The sequence below is a fragment of the Giraffa tippelskirchi genome, chromosome 3, assembly GCF_054371585.1.
Source record: "Giraffa tippelskirchi isolate mGirTip1 chromosome 3, T2T-mGirTip1v1.2.pri, whole genome shotgun sequence".
Lineage (NCBI taxonomy): Eukaryota > Metazoa > Chordata > Mammalia > Artiodactyla > Giraffidae > Giraffa > Giraffa tippelskirchi.
In genome coordinates, this window is record NC_137277.1 from 38,412,693 (window position 1) to 38,433,377 (window position 20,685).

General features: G+C 45.6%; 1 protein-coding gene and 1 non-coding gene across 3 annotated transcripts in view; one reads left to right on the forward strand and one right to left on the reverse strand.

Moving 5' to 3' along the window:
* The window catches only part of ZZEF1 (zinc finger ZZ-type and EF-hand domain containing 1), a 94,322-nt gene that overhangs the window by 64,363 nt on the left and 9,274 nt on the right, over positions 1–20,685 (forward strand). Inside the window, exons 35-49 of one of the 2 annotated variants that reach the window (XM_081579863.1) lie at positions 276–441; positions 1,041–1,303; positions 3,021–3,190; positions 5,263–5,413; positions 6,828–6,967; positions 7,324–7,601; positions 8,383–8,557; positions 9,064–9,196; positions 11,226–11,425; positions 12,953–13,072; positions 15,076–15,267; positions 16,303–16,403; positions 17,674–17,809; positions 17,932–18,291; positions 19,180–19,323. In XM_081579863.1, the coding sequence (XP_081435989.1) occupies positions 276–441; positions 1,041–1,303; positions 3,021–3,190; positions 5,263–5,413; positions 6,828–6,967; positions 7,324–7,601; positions 8,383–8,557; positions 9,064–9,196; positions 11,226–11,425; positions 12,953–13,072; positions 15,076–15,267; positions 16,303–16,403; positions 17,674–17,809; positions 17,932–18,291; positions 19,180–19,323 (2,729 nt within the window). The remainder of the gene's footprint in view (positions 1–275; positions 442–1,040; positions 1,304–3,020; positions 3,191–5,262; positions 5,414–6,827; positions 6,968–7,323; positions 7,602–8,382; positions 8,558–9,063; positions 9,197–11,225; positions 11,426–12,952; positions 13,073–15,075; positions 15,268–16,302; positions 16,404–17,673; positions 17,810–17,931; positions 18,292–19,179; positions 19,324–20,685) is intronic. The other variant, XM_081579864.1, reaches the window with a different exon arrangement.
* On the reverse strand, positions 13,505–13,575 carry TRNAQ-CUG (transfer RNA glutamine (anticodon CUG)). The gene has a single exon. It is a non-coding gene; the product is annotated as a tRNA-Gln (tRNA).

Sequence of the window (20,685 nt, forward strand, 5' to 3'; positions counted from 1 at the left end):
GAATTAGTGATCTATTTGATCAGGCTCTGCATTGCACTGAAAAGGGGAGGTCAATCCATGGTTCCACTGCTAAGAAGTTTCTGTGCCAAGAGTATCATTCGTATGCTGAGAACCACTGGGCGGAATGCACTGGTCTCTGAAAGATGCCTGTGGTCCCTGACATCCTGAGTGATGTGTTGGGAGCAGCTCTGCTTCTGGGTTTGGTTTGGGTTTGGAAGCCAACCCTTCTCAGAGCCCTTTGCCCAGTCCACCTCTCGCTGCTATTCTTCCCCCAGGTGGGGTGAAGCCTGAGGGCCATGGAGATGACCACGAAATGGTCAACATGGAGTTCACGTGTGACCACTGCCAGGGTTTGATCATAGGCCGGAGGATGCACTGCAATGTATGCGATGACTTTGACCTGTGCTATGGATGCTACGCGACCAAGAAATATTCCTATGGGTATGTCTCACATGACCTCCAGCCCAGTAAACTTTTTTTCATGTACTCGTTTGCTTTTTTTTTTTTTTAAATCTTACATTATAAAAAATTTCAAACATACCCACAAGTAAAAAGAGTAGTACAATGAATGTTCATGTCCCCTTTACCCAGACTCAGCAATTAGGAAGATTTTGCTATGTGTGCTTTGATTCTTTTTTTTTTTCTTTTGCTTTGTTAAAGTATTTTAAAGCAAATTCCAGACCTTCAGTCATTTCCTTCCTACATACTTCATATCCATCTCAAAAAATTATGAGCATTTCCTCACATTACCAAAATGCTATAAGCACACCCTGTGAAGCTTCACAAAAAGGAAGTCTTACTTCACTTGGTTTCCATGGACAGTCTTCTAGGGGTTGTGAAATCCTGAAATGGATTGTGCAGTGTTTGTGTTCATTCATTTTTCTGAAGAGAGGGCCAATACCTATCTTTGAATTTTCAGTAACAGCCTTAGAGGCAACTGTTGCCCACCTGTGACTGTGCATGTGGTCCCCTGAGGTCCCATTCTCCTTTTTGGACACTCACAAGGGACTTCAGGCCTTAAAAATATCTTGCCTTTGCAGCCACCTGCCTACCCACAGTATCACTGCCCATCCAATGGTGACCATCCGGATCAGCGACCGGCAGAGGCTTATCCAGCCCTACATCCACAACTACTCCTGGCTGCTTTTCGCTGCCCTGGCTCTCTATAGCGCCCACCTGGCCAGCGCCGAGGACGTGGATGGCGAAAAGCTGGACCCACAGGTCCGCAGCAGCGCCACCACCCTGCGGAGCCGGTGCCTGCAGCTTGTCGGGGACTGTCTGATGAAGGCTCACCAGGGAAAAGGTAAGTGTTCCTCAAGCTTGGAAACCAAACCAGCCCTAAACTGCTCATGAAGGAACAGCCACAGCAGAAGTGAAACGCAGTGCTCAGTGTGGAGGTGTCAAAATCCAGTTTTCCACAAGAGGTGTTCACCATGGAGTGGAACTTAATTTTATTTATTTATTTATTTAATTTAAAAATTTTTTTTCTTTTTTTTTTTTTTTTTTTAAGGCTTAAAAAAATTTTTATTTAGAAAGGCTGAAATGATTGTATGCTAATTTGAACAGGCAATCTGTACAAGGATTTTTCAGTTTTGATATCTTCCACATTGGATTCCATTATGTGTGCTTTGCTCTTTTTTCAGATCTCTCAACTTCAGACTGGAGCTGAGCAGATATATGGCTTGCTCCTTTCCCCTGCAAAAGATTGTTTGGGAACTAGGTCAACTGTCCGCAGGACAGTGAAAGTGAAGTCACTCAGTCATGTCCAACTCTTTGCGACCCCATGGACTGTAGCCTACCACACTCCCCCATCCATGGGATTTTCCAATCAAGAGTATTGGCATGGGTTGTAATTTCCTTCTTCAGAGCATCTTCCCGCCAGGGATCAAACTCGGGTCTCCCACATTGTAGGCAGACACTCTGCTGTCTGAGCCACCAGGGCCCAGGACAGGCCCATCTATAAAAGCTATGCAGGTCTCGCTGGATGTTTTACAGAAATCACCAGCTAGTCCAAAACGCTTCCTGCTGGCTATAAAGCCACTCAACTTCCCACTACAGTCACTTTTTACTCCAAGGCAAACTCACAAACTTACTGTTTTTTTTTTATCTTTTGGCCATGGCCCACTGCATGTGGGATCTAGTTCCCTGACCAGGGATTGAGCCTGTACCCCCTTCGTTGGCAATTCAGAGTCTTAACCGCTGGACCACCTAGGAGGTCCCCCGGAACTTAATTTTAAATCTCCATATGCATTTGAGAGAAACATTGGCATTAAAGGAGCATTTATTTTCTCTAAACTACTTCATGAAGGTGGAAAAAAATGAATAATTAAAACTCTTGATGTCTGGGGATGAATTATTTGAATATACCAGACTTAACTTTGCTGAAGGAATTCAGCCTTTTTTAAAAAAAAAAACAAAACCTCGAGTGCAGAACCACTTCCACACAACTGTGTTATAAATGAGAGCTATTTACAATTAAATCAGTTTGACTAATAAAATATCTAGATGACTTGACTTTACTGAGGGGTGCCAAGGAGAAAAATAATGTGAATGTTAAATTCCTGAGACATTTAAATTCCTTTCAGAATAACAGACCAACTCCTCATTCTAGTAAACATTAGGGAATCAGACTTGGATGAAGTAGCTGGTGGGTGACACTAGCGCTTCAACTCTGTCTTGTTAACTGTTTGCCAGGGAGAACTTAAAAATCTAGTTATGTGGGGCGCTATAAAATTTTCATGTTTATGATTTTCTAAACAGGCAATCCTCTTATATCTTCTGTCCTCTGTTGTGAATAAAGCACAGGTGTCCCCCGCTATCGAAACTTCTAGTGTCTGAAATCAGGAGCTGAGTAGATGTGTGGGATGGGGGTCAGGGGGTTGGATTGAGTACTCTGGTTCAGCTTGTGGAGAAGCTCAGCCATCTCTTTCCATATGGTAGTAAAGTGATTTATGGCATTTGCAGGGAATAACCCTCTTATAAAACTTTCAACCATCCTCTTTTTTGTTTCCCACGTTTAGGTCTTAAAGCTCTAGCTCTGCTTGGTGTATTGCCAGATGGTGGCTCTCCTCCAGAAAACCAGGCCCTGCCAGTCACCGCACCCACCCAGACGTCAGAGGAGCAGCCAGAGAAGAAAGCTGTGCAGGCTGCCGCGGAGCTGGCCCATGCAGGCCCTGCTGGGCACCGCAGTGTAAGTAACAGTCCTTTCCTGTGCAGAGTCACAGGTAAGTCCAGATCTGTCACATGAGGGAGTGGAGCAGCGATGTGAAGGGTCCAGGTTTGTGACCCAGTTTGCCAGGGTGTAGGTCCCTGTTCTGTCTGACTTTGGGCACATCACCACGTCTCTTCCATTTTCTCATCAGTAAAATGAAGGGAGAATAATAATAATAGCTATTTCTTAGGGTTATTGTGAGGATTTACGTGCATCACACACACCAAATTAATGTCTAAAGTCCTCAAGGGAGTCTCTGGTGGTCCAATGTTTAAGAATCCACCTGCCAATGCAGAGGACACGGATTCAATGCCTGGTTGGGGAACTAGGATCCCACATGCCGTGGGACACCTGAGCCTGTGCATTACAACTAGAGAGAAGCGCTCACGCCACAACTATAGCACCCATGCGCTCTGGAGCCCTGGCGCCACAACTCGAGAGAAGCTCGCATGCCAAAACAGAGACCCCGAGTACCGCAGCTAAGACCCAGCGCAGCCAAAATAAGTAAATATATAAAGTGCTTAAAGCAGTGTTCATGGTAAGTTCTATCGGTGTTAACTACTCTGGTTCCCTGCCTCCTGTGGTTTTTATAAGGATTGAGTAAGATCACACACCTAAAGAGGTTGGTTCCTTCCTGGCCCGTGGTGAACACTATATATGTGAAACTATTTTTGTATTCAGCCAACAAATAGGTGATACTAAGTACTTAGTACTTACCAAGTAGTTTACATAGGTAGTTTATAGGAGTTTACCTGTGCTTGTTGAAGTAGAAGAAAAGCCTTCCTGGATCCAGGAAGCACAGGTGTTATAAATGAGAGCTATTTATAATTAAATCAGTTTGACTAATAAAATATCTAGATGACTGACTTTACTGGAAGCTGTGACAGTGACACGAAGATCATTTTGTGCAAGAGCAAGCAGAGCTTCCATGATGCTGCCTGCAGAGCCTGAGTTGGTGCTGTCAGCGCCCCGGCTTTGCCTCAGGAGCTGCTGCTGTTTCTGTCCCCTGTCTCTGTCACAAAGGATCCCCATTGGTACTTATCATTCCCTGGGATCCTGTCATCATTTAGAGGAGGACAAAAGCAGAGATGGCAAAAGCTTGAAAATTCCATTAGCTTCATTCAGCCAGAAAGCCAGCACAAGGACAGGCATCGTAATAACCTTCAAGCCTGTTTTTGACTGCAAAACCCATTCTCCAGGCAGCATTGTTCCCATCCACAGATTGTGGTGGGACAGGGAAAACATTATCAGCAGAGTCAGGGTAAATCAGCAGTCTTCTCTTCACCTTTGAGCCCGAGAATAATCATAACTTCTTGTGAGCCCCCAGCATCTTATAATGTGCCACCAATCAGCACAGCACTCCTTATGTATCTACTTATTTTTATCAAAATGGACTTGAATTTTTTTATTTAGTGGATTAAAATCTTAGTTTTTATTATTGATTTTGATGCTCAAGTTGTCCCATGTTTGGCCAGTGGAAGCTCCTTCCAGCTGGCTTTTGTGTCCTTTTGCTATGTCTCGATTATTCTTTGATCACTTCTTTAATTTTTGATACAAAAAGAGGTTTCAGGCTTATCTTAGGCTTTCCCTGCCTAGGGACTGGAATCAGTCTTTTTCTAAGGAACCCCTAGGGCATTCTTTTTATTCCTGAGGTATCCATACCTTTTGGGTCCTCTTACCATCAGTAGCTGTGTGCACGCAGAGTACCCTGCCCCTGGCTCTCTCTCTTAGTCTTCTGTGTGGCAAATTGCAGTTTCTGCATCTCCTGTCTTGAAAGGCAGATTCTTTTTTTTTTTTTTTTTTTGGCTGTGCTGCGTGGCATGCGGAATCCTGCTTCTCTGACCAAGAATCAAACCCACGCCTCCTGCCCTGGGAATATGGGAGTGTGGAGTCTTAACCACTGCACTGCCAGGGAAGCCCCTGGAAGGCAGATTCTTAACCACTGGACTACCAGGGAAGTCCTTGGCTAGTGATTTTTTTAATTGTCTGAATGTAAAAAAATTAAGATTTCTTTCACATAAAAGTTTACTCACTCACCAATTTGTTTTTAGGGGAAGAGAGATGCTTCTAAGGAAGTCAGACCTTTAGATAGCAAGCAGAGAAGTAAGGCAGGTGAAAGTGTATCATTAAGAAAGGATCCTTCCTGCCCGACTGAAATTTCAGACTCACCTGCAGATGCCTGCACACCTACAGGACTTCCAGGTAAAGACTCTTTGACAATTACCTTGATCTCTTTCATCTTAAAATGCACACATACCCATCTCTGAGTTATTTCTTGCACGCAATTTAAAACTGGTTAGCACCCAAGGGTGCATGGTTTCTCAGTTCTGCCTCAGATAGTACTGATACCACTTTGAAAGTCATGCTTCCTTCATCTTGTTTATCTAATTTCCTACCTTGTTTATTACCTGATTTACTGAGTGCCTTCTGTGTGCCAAGCACTATGCTAGACTCTAGGGATGAAGCAGGGACCAGGTCAGACAAATGGACACATAGCTCCTGCCCTCATGGGGCCCTACAGCCTGGGAGGGTTTAAGACAGGGGTGTGTGTAACTGTAATTTGAGGTGGGATGTGATTCTCTCCAGAAGAGACGCCTGAGTGGGTGGTAGCAGTGATGGGGATCCGGCTTGAACAGGTTGTGTCCACGTAAGGCCCTTGTAAAGAAGGCCTGCAGGTGGCCTCAAAAGTGCTGGCATCTGCTGGGGGGAGGGGCACTCAGGGCAGAAAGGACAAGAGGAACAAAGCCCCAGAGAGGAAACCCCCAAAGGAATCCACGGAGAAGTCTGTGGGGCAGGTGTGTAAGGAGGAAGAGGAGGGAGTGGAGCCCTGAAAGGGGGAAATGGAGAGGTGCGTGCACCCTGCAGTGGAGGCTCGGGCTGCCTGCTGGGGACGGCGGCGAGGTCAGAGCCGTATTGCAGGACGATTGAAGAGCCAGGAGATGGAGGTGCTGTGGACCGAGGAGACTGGCAGCAAACGTCAGCCTCCTCCTTAGGGCGGCTTGGGGAGGCAGGGTCCTTCCCTGGTGCCCGTTCTGTGACAGAGGCAGGGCTGAGCACCCAGCATCCCGCCCTGTCCATGGGGCCAGCTCTCAGAATGGGCTGATGCTCATCACTGCAGATCATGATTCTAAGTTCAGGAAGCGGTCTGACACTCCATGTCAGTCCAGATCATCAAAACCCACTCTGGTCTGATCCCATCTGAGGATCAGCATCCTGGGCATGTACAGTTGCTTTAGCCATCAGGGATTTATTGAGTTGCTGCTGTGGTCCGGAAACATGTCTAGGTGTTTGTGATACATTACTGGGGGGGGGGAAGTCTAGAAGAGAAGTCAAACAATAACCAACCAGTATCAAATGATATGGTGTGTTAAAAGGTAATTAGCTGCCATGAGCACAAAAGAGCAGGGGAATGGAGAGGGCAGAGGGGTTTGGGGAGATGGGAGGGCAGGCTCGACATTAAAGCAGGGTGATCGGGACAGGCTTCCTTGAGTAAGACGTGTTCAGTAAAGTCTCGACTTGATGCTGTAGTGGCACAGGGCAGTGCAGTGATTTACTTGCCTCTTCATACATACATGGAACCTGGCAAAATCTGATAGCTTGCTGTTTTACAACTCAGATGCTGAAAATTCAGAAGCGTCCTCTCAGAAGCCCATTGAGGAAAAGGCAGTTATTCCAAGCCCTGAGCAGGTGTTTGCAGAGTGTTCCCAGAAAAGGATTTTGGGATTACTAGCAGCCATGTTACCTCCCTTAAACTCGGTAAGAGACAAAATGGCATTTAAAAAAAAGAGAAAAAATAAATTAAAAGAGAGAAAGAGTGCATGAGAGGGTAGTGTTATTCGTAGAAAAAATTTTTGGAAAGCCATATACTGAAATGTTAATTGCGATCATCTGTATATCCCTGGGGTAAGAATATAAATTGGAAGTAAGATTGTAAGATGATGCCTGAGAATGTTTTATTTTACAGTCAATTGTACCTAAGCCATTTGTGAAAGACACTGCATAATTCCCCTGGCACCAGGCCAGTTATAAATAATACATAAAGACAATGGAGTGTTTAGTTGGTGTGGTTACCTAGATGTCTTATTGAACAGATTTTTCTCCTCTCTTAACAGGATCCCACAGTCCCCCTTGTAGACCTGGAGCACGTGCTCCCGCTCATGTTCCAGGTCGTCATCTCAAATGCAGGCCACCTGAACGAAACCTACCACCTCACCCTGGGTCTCCTTGGCCAGTTAATCATCCGCCTTTTACCAGCGGAGGTAGATGCTGCCGTGACCAAGGTCCTCTCAGCCAAACACAACTTGTTTGCAGCTGGGGACAGTTCAGTTGTGCCAGATGGCTGGAAGACTACCCACCTGCTCTTTAGCCTGGGGGCTGTGTGTCTGGACAGGTAGCCACCCCCACTCTGTCCCACCTTGGTGTTCATTTCTCTCAGTCATTGATCTGGCTGTTGATTAATTTCAGCGTGCTTCCTTGCTATTTTTGCCCCTGCATTGTCTAGGGATCTTTTGTGAAAATAGAATTAGTTTTATTAGCAACATTATCAACTGATATTAAAACTCTACTTAAAACCCACATTAGAACAGCTGTTGCCACCTGGGTTCTGTCTGCTGATTCAGCTCTCTAGTGATATATATTATGGTTTGTTTTATTCCAGTAATAGGTACAGGCTTTGAGGTTGAAGAAAATAGATCTATTATCATTATAAAAGCAATGCCTTGCACCTTGTCGATGTGTCTGGTGCTATTTTATTCCCCCTACCCATCCCTTGCAGATCTCAGTTCCCTGACCAGGGGTTGAACCCAGGCCACAGTAGTGAAAGCCCAGAATTCTAACCACTAGGCTACCAGGGAACTCCCTGGTGCTTTTTAAAATATATTTCCTTCCAAGCTTCTTTTCTGTGCATGAATATGAGTGTGCATAACTACACATGTGTGTGTGACCATTTATAGAGATTTTTAAAACCTTAACTATAGACTGAGTATGTAAGGAACAAATCTTGATTATTTTCCCCCCACTTAACATTTTTGAAAAGCATCATTCTAGTAGTTTTTAAACTAATCAGTGAATGGCTTGTTGACATGCTTATGGGTCTACCTTGGAGTGTGGTGAGCTGATGGGTTGAATTTGGAGTCTGTGCACCACCACCTGATGGCCCTCTTGCCTTCCAGCCGCGTGGGCTTGGACTGGGCGTGTTCTATGGCAGAGATCCTGCGGTCACTCAACAGCGCCCCTCTGTGGCGAGATGTTGTTGCCACCTTCACAGACCACTGCATCAAGCAGCTGCCTTTCCAGCTGAAGCACACCAACATCTTCACGCTGCTGGTGCTGGTCGGCTTCCCACAGGTACACCTCTCTGAAAGCCTGGTCTCCTCTTCCTGTCTTCATCAGGCATATCAAAGTCCCTGTAGCATATAACCTTGGGAGTTTTTTTTTTCCTTACATAATTTGCTTTTACAGTACTGGTATACTCTCAAGATTTTGAGATAGTTTGTTCAACTTACATTTTTTTAACAGTTTAGCCATTTGACTCATTAGCCAGTAGTTGGCATAATGGGTAACGAATACCCTATTAATAAATTACAGAGAACTTCAAAGTGTGATTGTTCTTCACTTTGGCCTTCAGCTTGATCTCATTTCTAATTTTCAACTAGTTGGAACGATGAGGACTGTGAAAACATGGCTTCATTCAGCAAGCACTTAAACCAGTTCTGTGCCAGGCCTGTGCCAACCCTGGACTTACAGATGGGAAGAATCCTGACCCTGACTAACTGTTGAAGTCAGCGGCACAAGCAAAAGGGACTGTGTTCTATGAGGTGCTGAGTTGCCTTTTCTTTCTCTGTCGTGTTTAGGTCCTCTGTGTGGGGACCCGATGTGTGTATATGGATAATGCCAATGAACCACATAATGTGATCATCTTGAAGCACTTTACTGAGAAGAACAGGGCTGTGATCGTCGATGTCAAAACCCGGAAGAGGAAAACAGGTCCCAAACATAATGATTTTATCTGAGAATCAGGGCAGATTTTCTGTATACGTTAAAATCAGTTAAAATATCTTTGTTCTTGTCCCTGCATATGAGTTTTTAAAAAAAACAAATTATAGCTCCCTGAACTTCTTTTTCCTGGAGGAGGGCATGACAACCCACTCCACTTTTCTTACCTGGAGAAACCCATGGACAGAGGAGCCTGGTGGGCTATCCATGTAGGGTTGCAAAGAGTTGGACACAACTGAAGCAACTTAGCATGTAACTTCTTTTTCCTCATCTCTGAAATGATGTGGCTGAATTGGGATCACTTTGAAGGCTCTTTCTATGTTGTTATTTTATATATATGACTCTTTGTTTTGGGATTGGCCAGATGTTTAGGTTCTGCACATCTACTTTTTCCATTTGCCAGTATCATTTGTTTTCTAATGGGTAATTTAAACATATGATGGAGTCAGGTGGCTACAGGAATGTAAAGTAACTTCAGATAATTTGTATAGGCATACATGTCACTTTCCATTTTGCTTCATCAACAGAACAGTGAAGGTATATCATAAGTGCCCTTTTGATTTAATTTGCCAAATCCCAAATGATCTGGAGTATCTTATTATTATGTGCCCACTTCTGCTCTTGAAATAATCTACTTTATCATTTAGCTTCAGCATTAGGCACTGTCTGTGCTATTTTTGTATACAGTTTGATATAAAAGTCAAGGTTTATTTTATTTTTTTACATGTGAATCTCATTGTTCCAGGACCATTTGTTAAACAAACTATTCTTTCTCCATTGAATCATCTTAGTAACTTTGTGAAAATTAATTGACCCATATATCTTGGTGTTTATTTATGGATTTTATTATGTTCCATTAATCTATATATTGTATATTTGTCCTTACTTGAATGCTACATTGTCTTGACTGTTGTTGTTTAGTCTGATTCTTTTGTGACCCCATGGACTATAGCCCACCAGGCTCCTTCTGTCCACAGGATTTCCCAGGCAAGAATACTAGAGTAGGTTGCCATTTCCTTCTCCAGGAGATCTTCCTGACCCAGGGATTGAACCTGAGTCTCCTGCATTGGCAGGCGGGTTCTTTACCACTGAGCCATCAGGAAGGCCCTTGAGTGTTGTAGATTTCTCCTGAATGTTGAGAGAGAAATCAGGTCCTCTAACTTTGTTATTCTTCTTCAGAATTGTTTTGGCTAGTCTAGTTCCTTTGTCTTTTTATATAAATTTTGGAAGCGGCTTGTCAGTTTCTATTAACCTGCTAGGGTTTTGATTGACATAACATTGTAGATTCATTTGGGGAGAAATGATGTCTTAACAATACTGAGTCTTCTGACTCAGGAACATGGTATATCTCTCCATTCACTTATGAAATAAATTTAGGTCTTATAAAATGTAGATATTTAGTTTCTCTGAACCTAGTATGAGGTATCAGCTGCCTTCCCTCATTCCTGATTTTGGTAATTTGTGTCTTTTTCATTGCATAGACTGCCTAGCCAGAGATACCAATTTATTTGATATTTTCCAAGGACTGGCTTTTGGTTTCATTGATGTTTCTGTTATTTCTGATTGCTGTTCCATTAATTTCTATCTTTTCATTATTAATCTACTTATTTCTTTCTGCTTTGAGTTTAATTTGCTCTTTTTTTTCTTTTTCTGGTTTCTTAAGCTGGAAGTATAAATCAGTGATTTGACTTCATCTTTGAGAGACAATTTTTCTGGGTAAAAATTTGTAGGCTGAGAGTTTTTTCTTAGCATATTTTAAAGATACTGATCCATTTTATTCTGGCTTTCATAGTTTCTGCTGTGAAATCAGCCATCATTCTCTGTTACTCTTCAAAGTGTGTCTCTTGGGGAATTCCCTTGCAGTCCAGTGGTTGGGACTTGGGGCTTTCACTGCCGTGGACTTGGGTTCAATCCCTGATCAGAGAACTAGGATCCTGCAAATGGTATAGCCAAAAAATGAATAAACAAAATGTGTCTCTTTTCTCTGGCTACATTTAAGATTTTTCTCTTAATCCTTCAGTGAAGGACTACCAACTGGTCCAGAAAGGAGGAGGACAGGAAGACAGTGACTCCCAGGCCCAGCTGAGCCAATACTCTCAGCACTTTGCCTTTATTGCCAGTCACCTTCTGCAAACCAGCATGGACAGCCATTGTCCCGAGGCAGTGGAAGCAACTTGGGTCCTGTCCCTGGCCCTCAAAGGATTATATAAAACACTAAAGGTAATTTTGAGTTTCTTCCATTTGCTAATCAATCTGGCTGGGATCTAACACCTGCAGGGTATTAACTAGAAGGAAGTATCATCCGATTTCAATGAATAGTTAATCATAGGATCTTGATTATTTTTAGAAATGATTGGGGCCTTGAACAAGGATATCATTAAGGAAGAAACAGAATTTTCCCAGTAGTTGGTGCTCTGTAATTTTTCAGTCCTGCCTCATGGAACCAGGTACTACTACCTTATGGGCACATAACCTTGGAAGATGGGAAGAAAAATTGACAACAGTTTCTCAGTTCCCTCTGAACCACAGCTCCTTCTGGTTCATCATAGGGAGAATAAAGGGGAGAATAATATCTTATGCGATCTTTAAGCAGTAGGTTTGGTATTTGGGGTGAGAGAAGGCAGGCAAGTTGAAGAGCTGGGCAATAACTGACATGAAGATGGGAAGCCTTGACTTGTGGGGAACATGATTCTTCTACTACTTGAGGGGCATCGGGACGGAGGGAGGGATCACTTTAAGGATGACCTTCCCAACAGAACTAGCCAAGGAAGAAGGATTTCCTCTGGAAGGCTTATGAATTCCCTGAGTTGGGCAGCACTGGCAAGGAGGCCGTGAAAGGACTCAAGCACCACAGGGAGACTGGTCAAGGTGGCATTTCAGCTCTGGCCCACTCCTGAGAGTTTATAGTGTTAGGCTTGAGACCACACATCTGCTCTTTGTTGATTTCGTGGCATTTATCATAATCTACTTTGTTTTAGTGGTTTCGCATTATAGTAGGTTTGGGAAAATAAACTCCCTGAGGGCAGAGACCATTTATGCCTTTGGATCCTTGATGCTGTCAATATTTGTTGAGCACCAGGTGCCAGATGGAACTAATTACATAGTGTTGAACTAGAAAGAAGGTCTCTGCTGTCATGGAGCTTTCAGCCTTAACTGTGAGGGAGACAGCAAGGAGCCTGCAAGGAAAACCACAGGAGTCAGAAAGAGCCTTCCTGAAGAGGTGAAATCTGAGGTGGTAGATAAGGAGTCTGGGCAGAGTGTTGCATGCTGGGAGAGAGCAAAGTCCAGGCGCAGGAGCAGGCCTGGTTGTCAGGGAGCAGAAGGAATACCTCAGGGCTTTGGGGCAGTGCTAAGGAGGAGAGGAGACACAGAGGCAGGCAGGGAGCCTGCAGGGGCCTTGCCAGCCATAAATAGGGACTCAGACTTCAGTCTGCAGGACAGTGGGAAACTTTTGGGAGATAGAGAGCAGGAGAGGGATATAAAACCTCTGTTCTTAGCATAGGACTCAGCACGTACAATGTAGAAGGCTTCAGAAATACTTGTCAAGTGAATGAGAGAGTGGACAGACTTAGGTTATGACTCAGGTTCAGAGTTTCATCTTTCCTGCTGACTCGGGAATCTTCACCAGAAGGTGGGCTTGGGCCAAGAGCTGATACTGGGCTCCGATAGGGGCCTGCTTCTCCCTGAATGACCCTTGATTTTCTTCACTCTGACGCAATTGCAAATCATTCTTTTTCTGTTTGGCAGGCTCATGGTTTTGAAGAGACCCACGCTACCTTCCTGCAGACTGATTTGCTGAAGCTGCTGGTGAAAAAGTGCAGCAAAGGGACCGGCTTCAGCAAAACGTGGCTCCTCCGGGACCTGGAAGTAAGGGACGAGGGTGACTCCTAGTGCCTCTTCCTGCTGCAGATTCACAGGCCTGGGAGTTAGACCAGCCAGTCAGTCACAGCTGGCTCTGCCCGGTGCACTCGCATCCGGAGCAGTTGTTAAAACAGTGTCTTGTATTTCTCTTCCCTTTTGGAGATAGAGATTATGACACCTGTCCTCCCCTGTCAGGGAAAATGAATTTGATGTTTGTCCAAAGAATATTGGAAGAGAAGTAATTTGTGGAAACACATGGTTGACCATTATATCATGGTAATAAATCTGCCCTCGAATTATTGTGAAGTGAAGTGAAGTCGCTCAGTCGTGTCCGACTCTTTGCGACCCCATGGACTGTAGCCTACCAGGCTCCTCCGTCCATGGGATTCTCCAGACAAGAATACTGGAGTGGGTTGCCATTTCCTTCTCCAGGGAATCTTCCCAACCCAGGGATCGAACCTGGGTCTCCCGCGTCAGAGGCAGACGCTTAACCTCTGAGCCACCAGGGAAGCCTCGAATTATTATTTCCCCTTAAAGTTCCTTTGAGCTAAAATCAGTTTCTAAATTTGTCCTCCACTAATGTTTATTTTATGTTGGATTTCAGTTGATAATTTTCATTTTATTGCTTTTCCCCATAAGCCTTAGATTTTTTGTAGTGGAATTACTATGGTTCCCTGGGGTGTTTCTGTGCCAAGTGCCAGCTTCAGGGCAGGGAAGGCTGCTGCCATATGGGAGATGCTCAGCTGACCATTCTCAGTCACACAGAGGCCTGAAGTCCAGGAAACAGCTCTCAAGTTGTCACAAGAGGATTTGATTAGGTTTTAGGAAAATATCCCTGAAACATATTCAGGGATAACCTTGTGAGCATTTGCACTCTTGCTGTTTAGGAAATAGAGCAAAAATAGAAAAAACTCAAAATTAAAATAGAAAAAATTTGTAATGAAAAATTTTTACATTAAAAAATTTGCATCTTTTTTATGTGCAGAAAATTTGAAAAGTAGAAAAGAAAAACTCCAAATTTCACTGTACCTCCAGGCACATCTACTATTAGTATTTCATGTATTTCCCTTTTCTGATTTTTTCCTTCTGTGTCTGTATTGCATATATAGATTTAGATTGTACAGTGGAGCACGTTACTGAATAAATTGAAGTCTTGTGATGGCCATTTTTCTAAGTTGTTGAGTAGTTTTCATAACCACCATTTTTAATGGCTGCATATGATCCATTCTTGCCTGGAAAATCCCAGGGATGGAGGAGCCTGGTGGGCTGCCGTCTAGGGGGTCGCACAGAGTCGGACACGACTGACGCGACTTAGCAGCAGCAGCAGCAGCAGCAGCAGCATATGATCCATAAAGTTGGACTTCAGTTTTTGCCATTAATAAATGCTTCATTGACTATATCATGAGTATAACCTTTTACACACTTTACATTATTACTAAAAGATGAGCTGTGGAATCAAAGGTTATGAACATTTGTATGGGTCTTTACATTTCTCCAAAATGCATTCTAAAAGGATGATACCAACTTAGGCTGTCAGTGGCAAAGTTAATAAGCACAAAGGTCCATTGTAGTTTTAGTTAGCATGTCTTTGGTTATAAGTACGATTGAACATGTTTCCATATCTACTGATATTACATTCTTTTTTTTTAATTACTTCTTTTGGATATGGTGGGTCTTTGTGGCTGTGCTCGGGCTTTCTCTAGTTGTGGTGAGAGGGGGCTACTCTTTGTTGGGTGCGCAGGCTTCTCATTTCATTGGCTTCTCTTGTTGCGGAGCACGGGCAGCGTGTGGGATCTTCCCAGACCAGGAATCGAACTTTTGTCCCCTGCATTGGCAGGAAGATTCCTATCCACTGTACCACCAGGGAAGTCCTAATTTTACACTCTTTCTGTAAATTCTGATGTCTTTTAAAGAGTCAAGTCAAATATTTTCTACCCTTTGAGAGTTAAAGGTCTTCTCACACACTAAGCACTCACATTCCTGCCCTGCCTGATTTTTGTTCTGTGTAGATTTTGTCCATCATGCTGTACTCTTCAAAAAAGGAGATCAACACTTTGGCTGAGCATGGAGAGCTGGAGCTGGACGAGCGAGGGGACCAGGAGGAGGAGGTGGAGCGGTCAGTCAGCAGCCCTGGTGACCAAGAGCAGAAAAAGCTAGACCCTCTCGAGAGCCTGGATGAGCCCACCAGGATATGTTTCTTGGTATGTTCCTAGGTCATGGTGTGGCGTGAAGAAGGGACTCAGGAATGGATTCTCTTTGGCTTGGACTGAGTTTTACCCTCCACATGGAAATGCTTCAGGCTGATGCCCTGTGAATGCACTTCTGGGAAACTCGGTCTATATTGTACAGAACTGACCTGGAAGGAGGGAAAAGCCCTTTCAACAGTAGTTCTTAATGTTTGGGAGTCGTGGACCCAAAAACTTTGGATCGTTTCTCCCATAAACTACGTGTGCAAATACTTATATGTAAAGTTTGGCATGTAATGTCAGGCCCATCCATAAGCCCCCGGTGACAATCTGTCCTCATAATTTCTCAAGTACATCCTTACTTTCCCTGGATAATCCACTCTTCCTCAAAATGATGTGAAAATGGGCAGAGGCTTGGACTTCAAAGGGTCTAACTATGTGAAGAGTAAACAGAGAGTATGGGGTGGATGTAAGGAAAGCAAATACAGCTTTTCAGAAGCATCAGATGAAAGTCGAGTACTTAGATTTACGTGCCAGTTGTCATACTTGAGGGCAAGGCAGCTACTGCAGGAAAGCTAGCAATGAATAAATACCATTTGGCGAGTAATTTTTGACTACTAGCATTACATTTTGTTGGTATAATTTTTTTTTCTAATTATCATCTTTATTTGCGTTTTTGTTCTTCCTTTTTTAAAATAACATGCTGTACCCCCTCATCTATCTAATCTTTAACAAATGCACAATCACAAATAACTATGGCACAAATAAAAGTAAACTACCAAAAACATGGGCTTCAGAACTAGGAGATTTTCCTTTGAATTTATAATAGTAATGCAGATTTTACAATCCATATTTTGGAGCTTATAATCTTATATGCATGAAGTGTGATGTTCTTAAATTAAGTGATGTGATGTTCTTAGATTATAACTTGAAAATAACTGTAACTGTAGAAAATAATTGTTTTGTCACTTTTGAGTTCAGGTTATCAGTAATGTGTTGAATCAAGCACTTCAAATTTTCTCTCTTCTGCCTCTTCCTCGTGGCCTCCAGATGGCTCACGACGCCCTCAACGCCCCTCTGCACATTCTCCGGGCCATATATGAACTGCAGATGAAGAGAACCGACTCTTTCTTCCTGGAGGTTCAGAAGAGGTAAGGATACAGCCAAAGTGTAAGGAGCAAGGGAACAAGTGAGGGTGGGACTCGGCCTACCTCCTGCTGACAAGATCTGAGAGGCCAGGAGCAGCTGGAGAACTAGTTTTCAGGTCTTCATAAAGTGACATGAAAGCTGGCTTCATAAAGTGCCATGTGGCATGGCTCGTCTTTGAGTTGTATTGTGTGTTCCTTTAGGAAGAACTTCATATTCACAGTCTGCCTCTTAGAGTAAACTAGTTATGAATCCAGAGATTGACATAGACACCAAGGTTTCTCTCCTGTATCAATCCAGGGAGCAAGCAGTGTAGAACAGGAACTTCTGGTACATTCTGGTCAAAGTATTCTTTGTTTTGTTTTTTCACTTGTATACATTATTTTCTTGTTTTTTCCTCAAGGGTATATTAATGAAAGGTATCTTATAACAATATACCCTTCATCTTGGCCAGGAAGTTCAGAGCTAGTCCTTGAGCCTAGCTCTTAAGTTTATGGAGAATTTTGTGTTTCTGCATCTAATCTCTTCTTCCATTCCCCACATCCTGGTTTTGACTTCTTATTCTAGTTTAGTTCCCATTCCAATTTAATTTTCTTTTGTTATTTCGTATTTCTACTTTCCCATATGTATTTCTTGTCTACAATCTCAAATCCTTTGTGAAATGAAGCATGATTGCATCAGTTAGGGCACAGAAATTAGTTGTCCTGTCCCACCACAGTCCAGAGGTAGGCAGCAGCCCAGGGTAGGTGGGCAGTTTGCTTCCCAAGTGACCCTGTGTCCCCATGGCTGCTGTTCTCTGTGTCATCAGGGCAGGCTCTCCCACACCCACTCTTAGTTCCAGGCCAGAGGAAAGGGGGAAGGTGGGGAATGGAGTGCCTCCTGAACCCAGCTGCTTGAGAGCAGGCCCTGAATGCAGCATACATCACCTCCCTGGCCTCCCATTGGCATGTCCTGGTTGCATTGCTATATCCAGCTGCTGGGAGGACTGGGAACCATGTCTCCACCTGGGTGATTGCTTACCTTGCTAAAACTTCCGGGAACTTTGTTTCTAAATGAAAGGGAGAATAGATCCTAAAGGATGGTTTCCATCTCCACTGCAGGCATCCGGGTAGATTAGCACTGTGAGTCTGGTGTAGGAAGTGTGGACCGTACTGTCTAATTCCTTAGTAACAGGAAAATAACTCTGATCAGCATTTCTGCAAGTTTCACTGCAGGTTAAACTCTCACCTCTCTGGAACACAGATGCCCAGCTTTGTGCTTCTTCCTTTTCTTCAGATTTGACGGGGACGAGCTCACCACGGACGAAAGGATCCGGACCCTGGCTCAGCGGTGGCAGCCCAGCCGGAGTCTGAGACTGGATGAGCAGAGTGCCAAAGCCGTGGATACAGACATGATCATCCTGCCCTGCCTGGTACATGGGCCGCCCCCTGCCCTGACCCCTATCCCTGGGAAGGAGGGTGTCTACCCACCCCCGCCCCCCACCCAGTGGTGAGATGACCAGGTCTCAGTGACGATGGTCTCTGGGGCTTGCAGTCCAGGCCCGTCCGCTGCGAGCAGGCCACCGTCGAGTCGAACCCCGTGACCCAGAAGCTGATCTCCAGCACTGAAAGCGAGCTGCAGCAGAGCTACGCCAAGCAGCGGCGCAGTAAGAGCGCTGCCCTGCTGCACAAGGAGCTCAACTGCAAGAGCAAGAGGGCCATCCGGGACTACCTCTTCCGCGTGAACGAGGCCACGGGCGTACTGTACGCCCGCCATGTGCTGGCATCCTTGCTTGCCGAGTGGCCCGGGCACGTGGCGGTGAGCGAGGACATCCTGGAGCTGAGCGGCCCAGCCCACATGACCTACATTCTGGACATGTTCATGCAGCTGGAGGACAAGCACCAGTGGGAGAAGGTAACCAGGCAGCTGGGCTGGGCACTCATTCCGCTTGCTCCTCCTCTCTGCCCCTCGCCCCAAGCCCCCTGCAGGGGGTTTGAACAGACTTCCCCTAGGGAGTGCCTTGCTGGAGTGAGGTTATCTGTGTGGCTGTTCAGCCCCCCTATAGGTGTGAACCCAACAAAAGCCGACTCGGGTCATAGTTGAAGTCTCCCAAGTCTTGGCCTGGAGCCAAGCTCACGGCCCAGGCAGACTGGATGCTCGGAGAGTATTTGAAATAACCATCCCATAAATCCCACCCTTGCAGTCTTCCTTTTTGTTTCCAAACTTCAAAGTCCAGCTCTCCTTGCTGGCCTGTCTCTTCTCATGTCCCCTGGGATCTCACACAGCATGAAGTCCAGGGGACAGGGTTAGTTATGACTGTGACAGCCTATTCCCATAATACAGGAAACCTTCCAGGAAGGTTTATACCTTCTGTTTTAAACCATCATTTCTAGAGTATCTGCTCCAGGTCAGACACTCTGCCAGCACTTACACCTGCATTACATCATGACCCAGGGAGAATTTTATTGGTGAAGAAATCAAACCCAGGAGGTTAGTCCAGGTTCCCAGCTTCTGGGCGGCAGACGTGGGATCTTACAGAGTCTATGCATTCTCTTCAGTCCATTGCTCTAATTTAAATTTCAGGTTTTCAGGTGGTGACCATCTTTTGTTTTTAAAATCAAATCTTCAACTGAGCCTTTCAAAGTGGTGCTGGCTTAGCAGACTTTCACAGGGCTGGAAGCATCTCTTCTACCTCCTGCTGTCTAGAACCAGGGGACCCACAGGGCAGAGCTCAGGAGCCCTGGGCATGGTCTCCAGCTGAACTCCATCATCTTGCCGCGTTCTCTGCCTGTGTCCCACCAGATCCTGCAGAAGGTGCTCCAGGGCTGCCGGGAGAGCATGCTGGGAACCATGGCCCTGGCTGCCTGCCAGTTCATGGAGGAACCAGGAATGGAGGTGCAGGTGCGGGAGTCGAAACACCCGTATAACAACAACACCAACTTCGAGGTATGAGCCAGGGCCGGCCAGCCTCGCCCAGCCTCAGGGCACGCAACTGGCGGGACCCACAAGGGTTGCCGAGGAGCACGAATCTCATCACCTCCCACTGCGGTGCTTTCCCCTTACCCGACAGACCTGGCCTAGAAAGTGCTTCCTTAGTCTCAGCAGCCATCTGCCTCCCTGAAACCAGTCCCAGGATTCTGTACAAACAAGTCCTCTCTTCTCCTGACCTTGTTGTGATAGAAAACCGGAGGGCCCCCCACCCTGGAGGAGAGATTACTTGTCCTGCAGTGAGCTCCTTGGACTGAGAGCTCCGTGTCTCTGGCAGAGACTTTGAGTGTGGGTCTGGATTCCATCCTCACTCTATCCTTCTCCTGATGACCCAGCCACACCTGGGGGACTCCCTCCCCTTTGTTTAATTACCCAGAACTGAAAGGCTTCATCTCCTTTATCCTTACCTCTGTACCTGGACAGAGAGAGGCAGGGCTTTGGATGAGGCCGGAGGGGGGTGGCCTCAGGGGTCCTCATAGGCCTGGTGCTGCTTGTGTCTGTTCAGCTCCTTTCAAAATATGGGAGCTGTCGCTCTGCGTAGTTGGGGGACAGAGGGACTCATCTAGAATGTGCTTGTTGACAGCTGAGAGTTTGTTTTCCAGAATGTAAACCTCCTCACTCTCTACCTTCTTAGCCTCTTCTCCCCCAGTTCCTGGACTCTGTCCCCACTCCCCACCCCGTAAACACACTTAGGGAGCCACTGCGTTCTACCTCAGAGGGATCACCTTACCTTCTCCGCCGCCCCGACTCCTCCCCTTCTCTGGGTCCCTCTGGCTGCTCCTCTCTCCTCCCCCAGTGCTGGCCTGCCCCAGCCCCGGCTGGCCTTGCCGCACCCTAGCTGGCAGTAATCCTGGTACAGCACAAACCTAATACAGGCTTTCTCCTGCTTACCACCTTCCCAGGGCACCCCCTTACCGTCCAGACAAGTCTCAGCGCTTCATTTTAGCACACACAGCCTTCCTTGTCCATCTGTCCCTCCCAGCCTCTGCAGGGTCACGTCACCCCATCCCCATCTCCTTAGCATGTGTGCATGCGAAGCTCACCCATTACTCAGACACCCCAAGCTCATTGTTATCCCCTGAACTCATTAGGCTTTCCGGCGCTGTTTCCTTTGCCTGAAACGCGTCCCCTCGTGCTTATGTCTCACCTCTTCCTCCATTCCTTCCTCCCTGACAGTCCTCTCCTGTCCTCAGTCTTCACAGCAACCGGAGCATCCCTTCCCTGGGACTTTTTTCTGCCCTTGCCTCCCCTCCTTCGAGCCATGCCCCAGGCTGTACAGTGTCCTTCCTGCTGTGTTGGCAGCCGTATGCATCCTCCCCA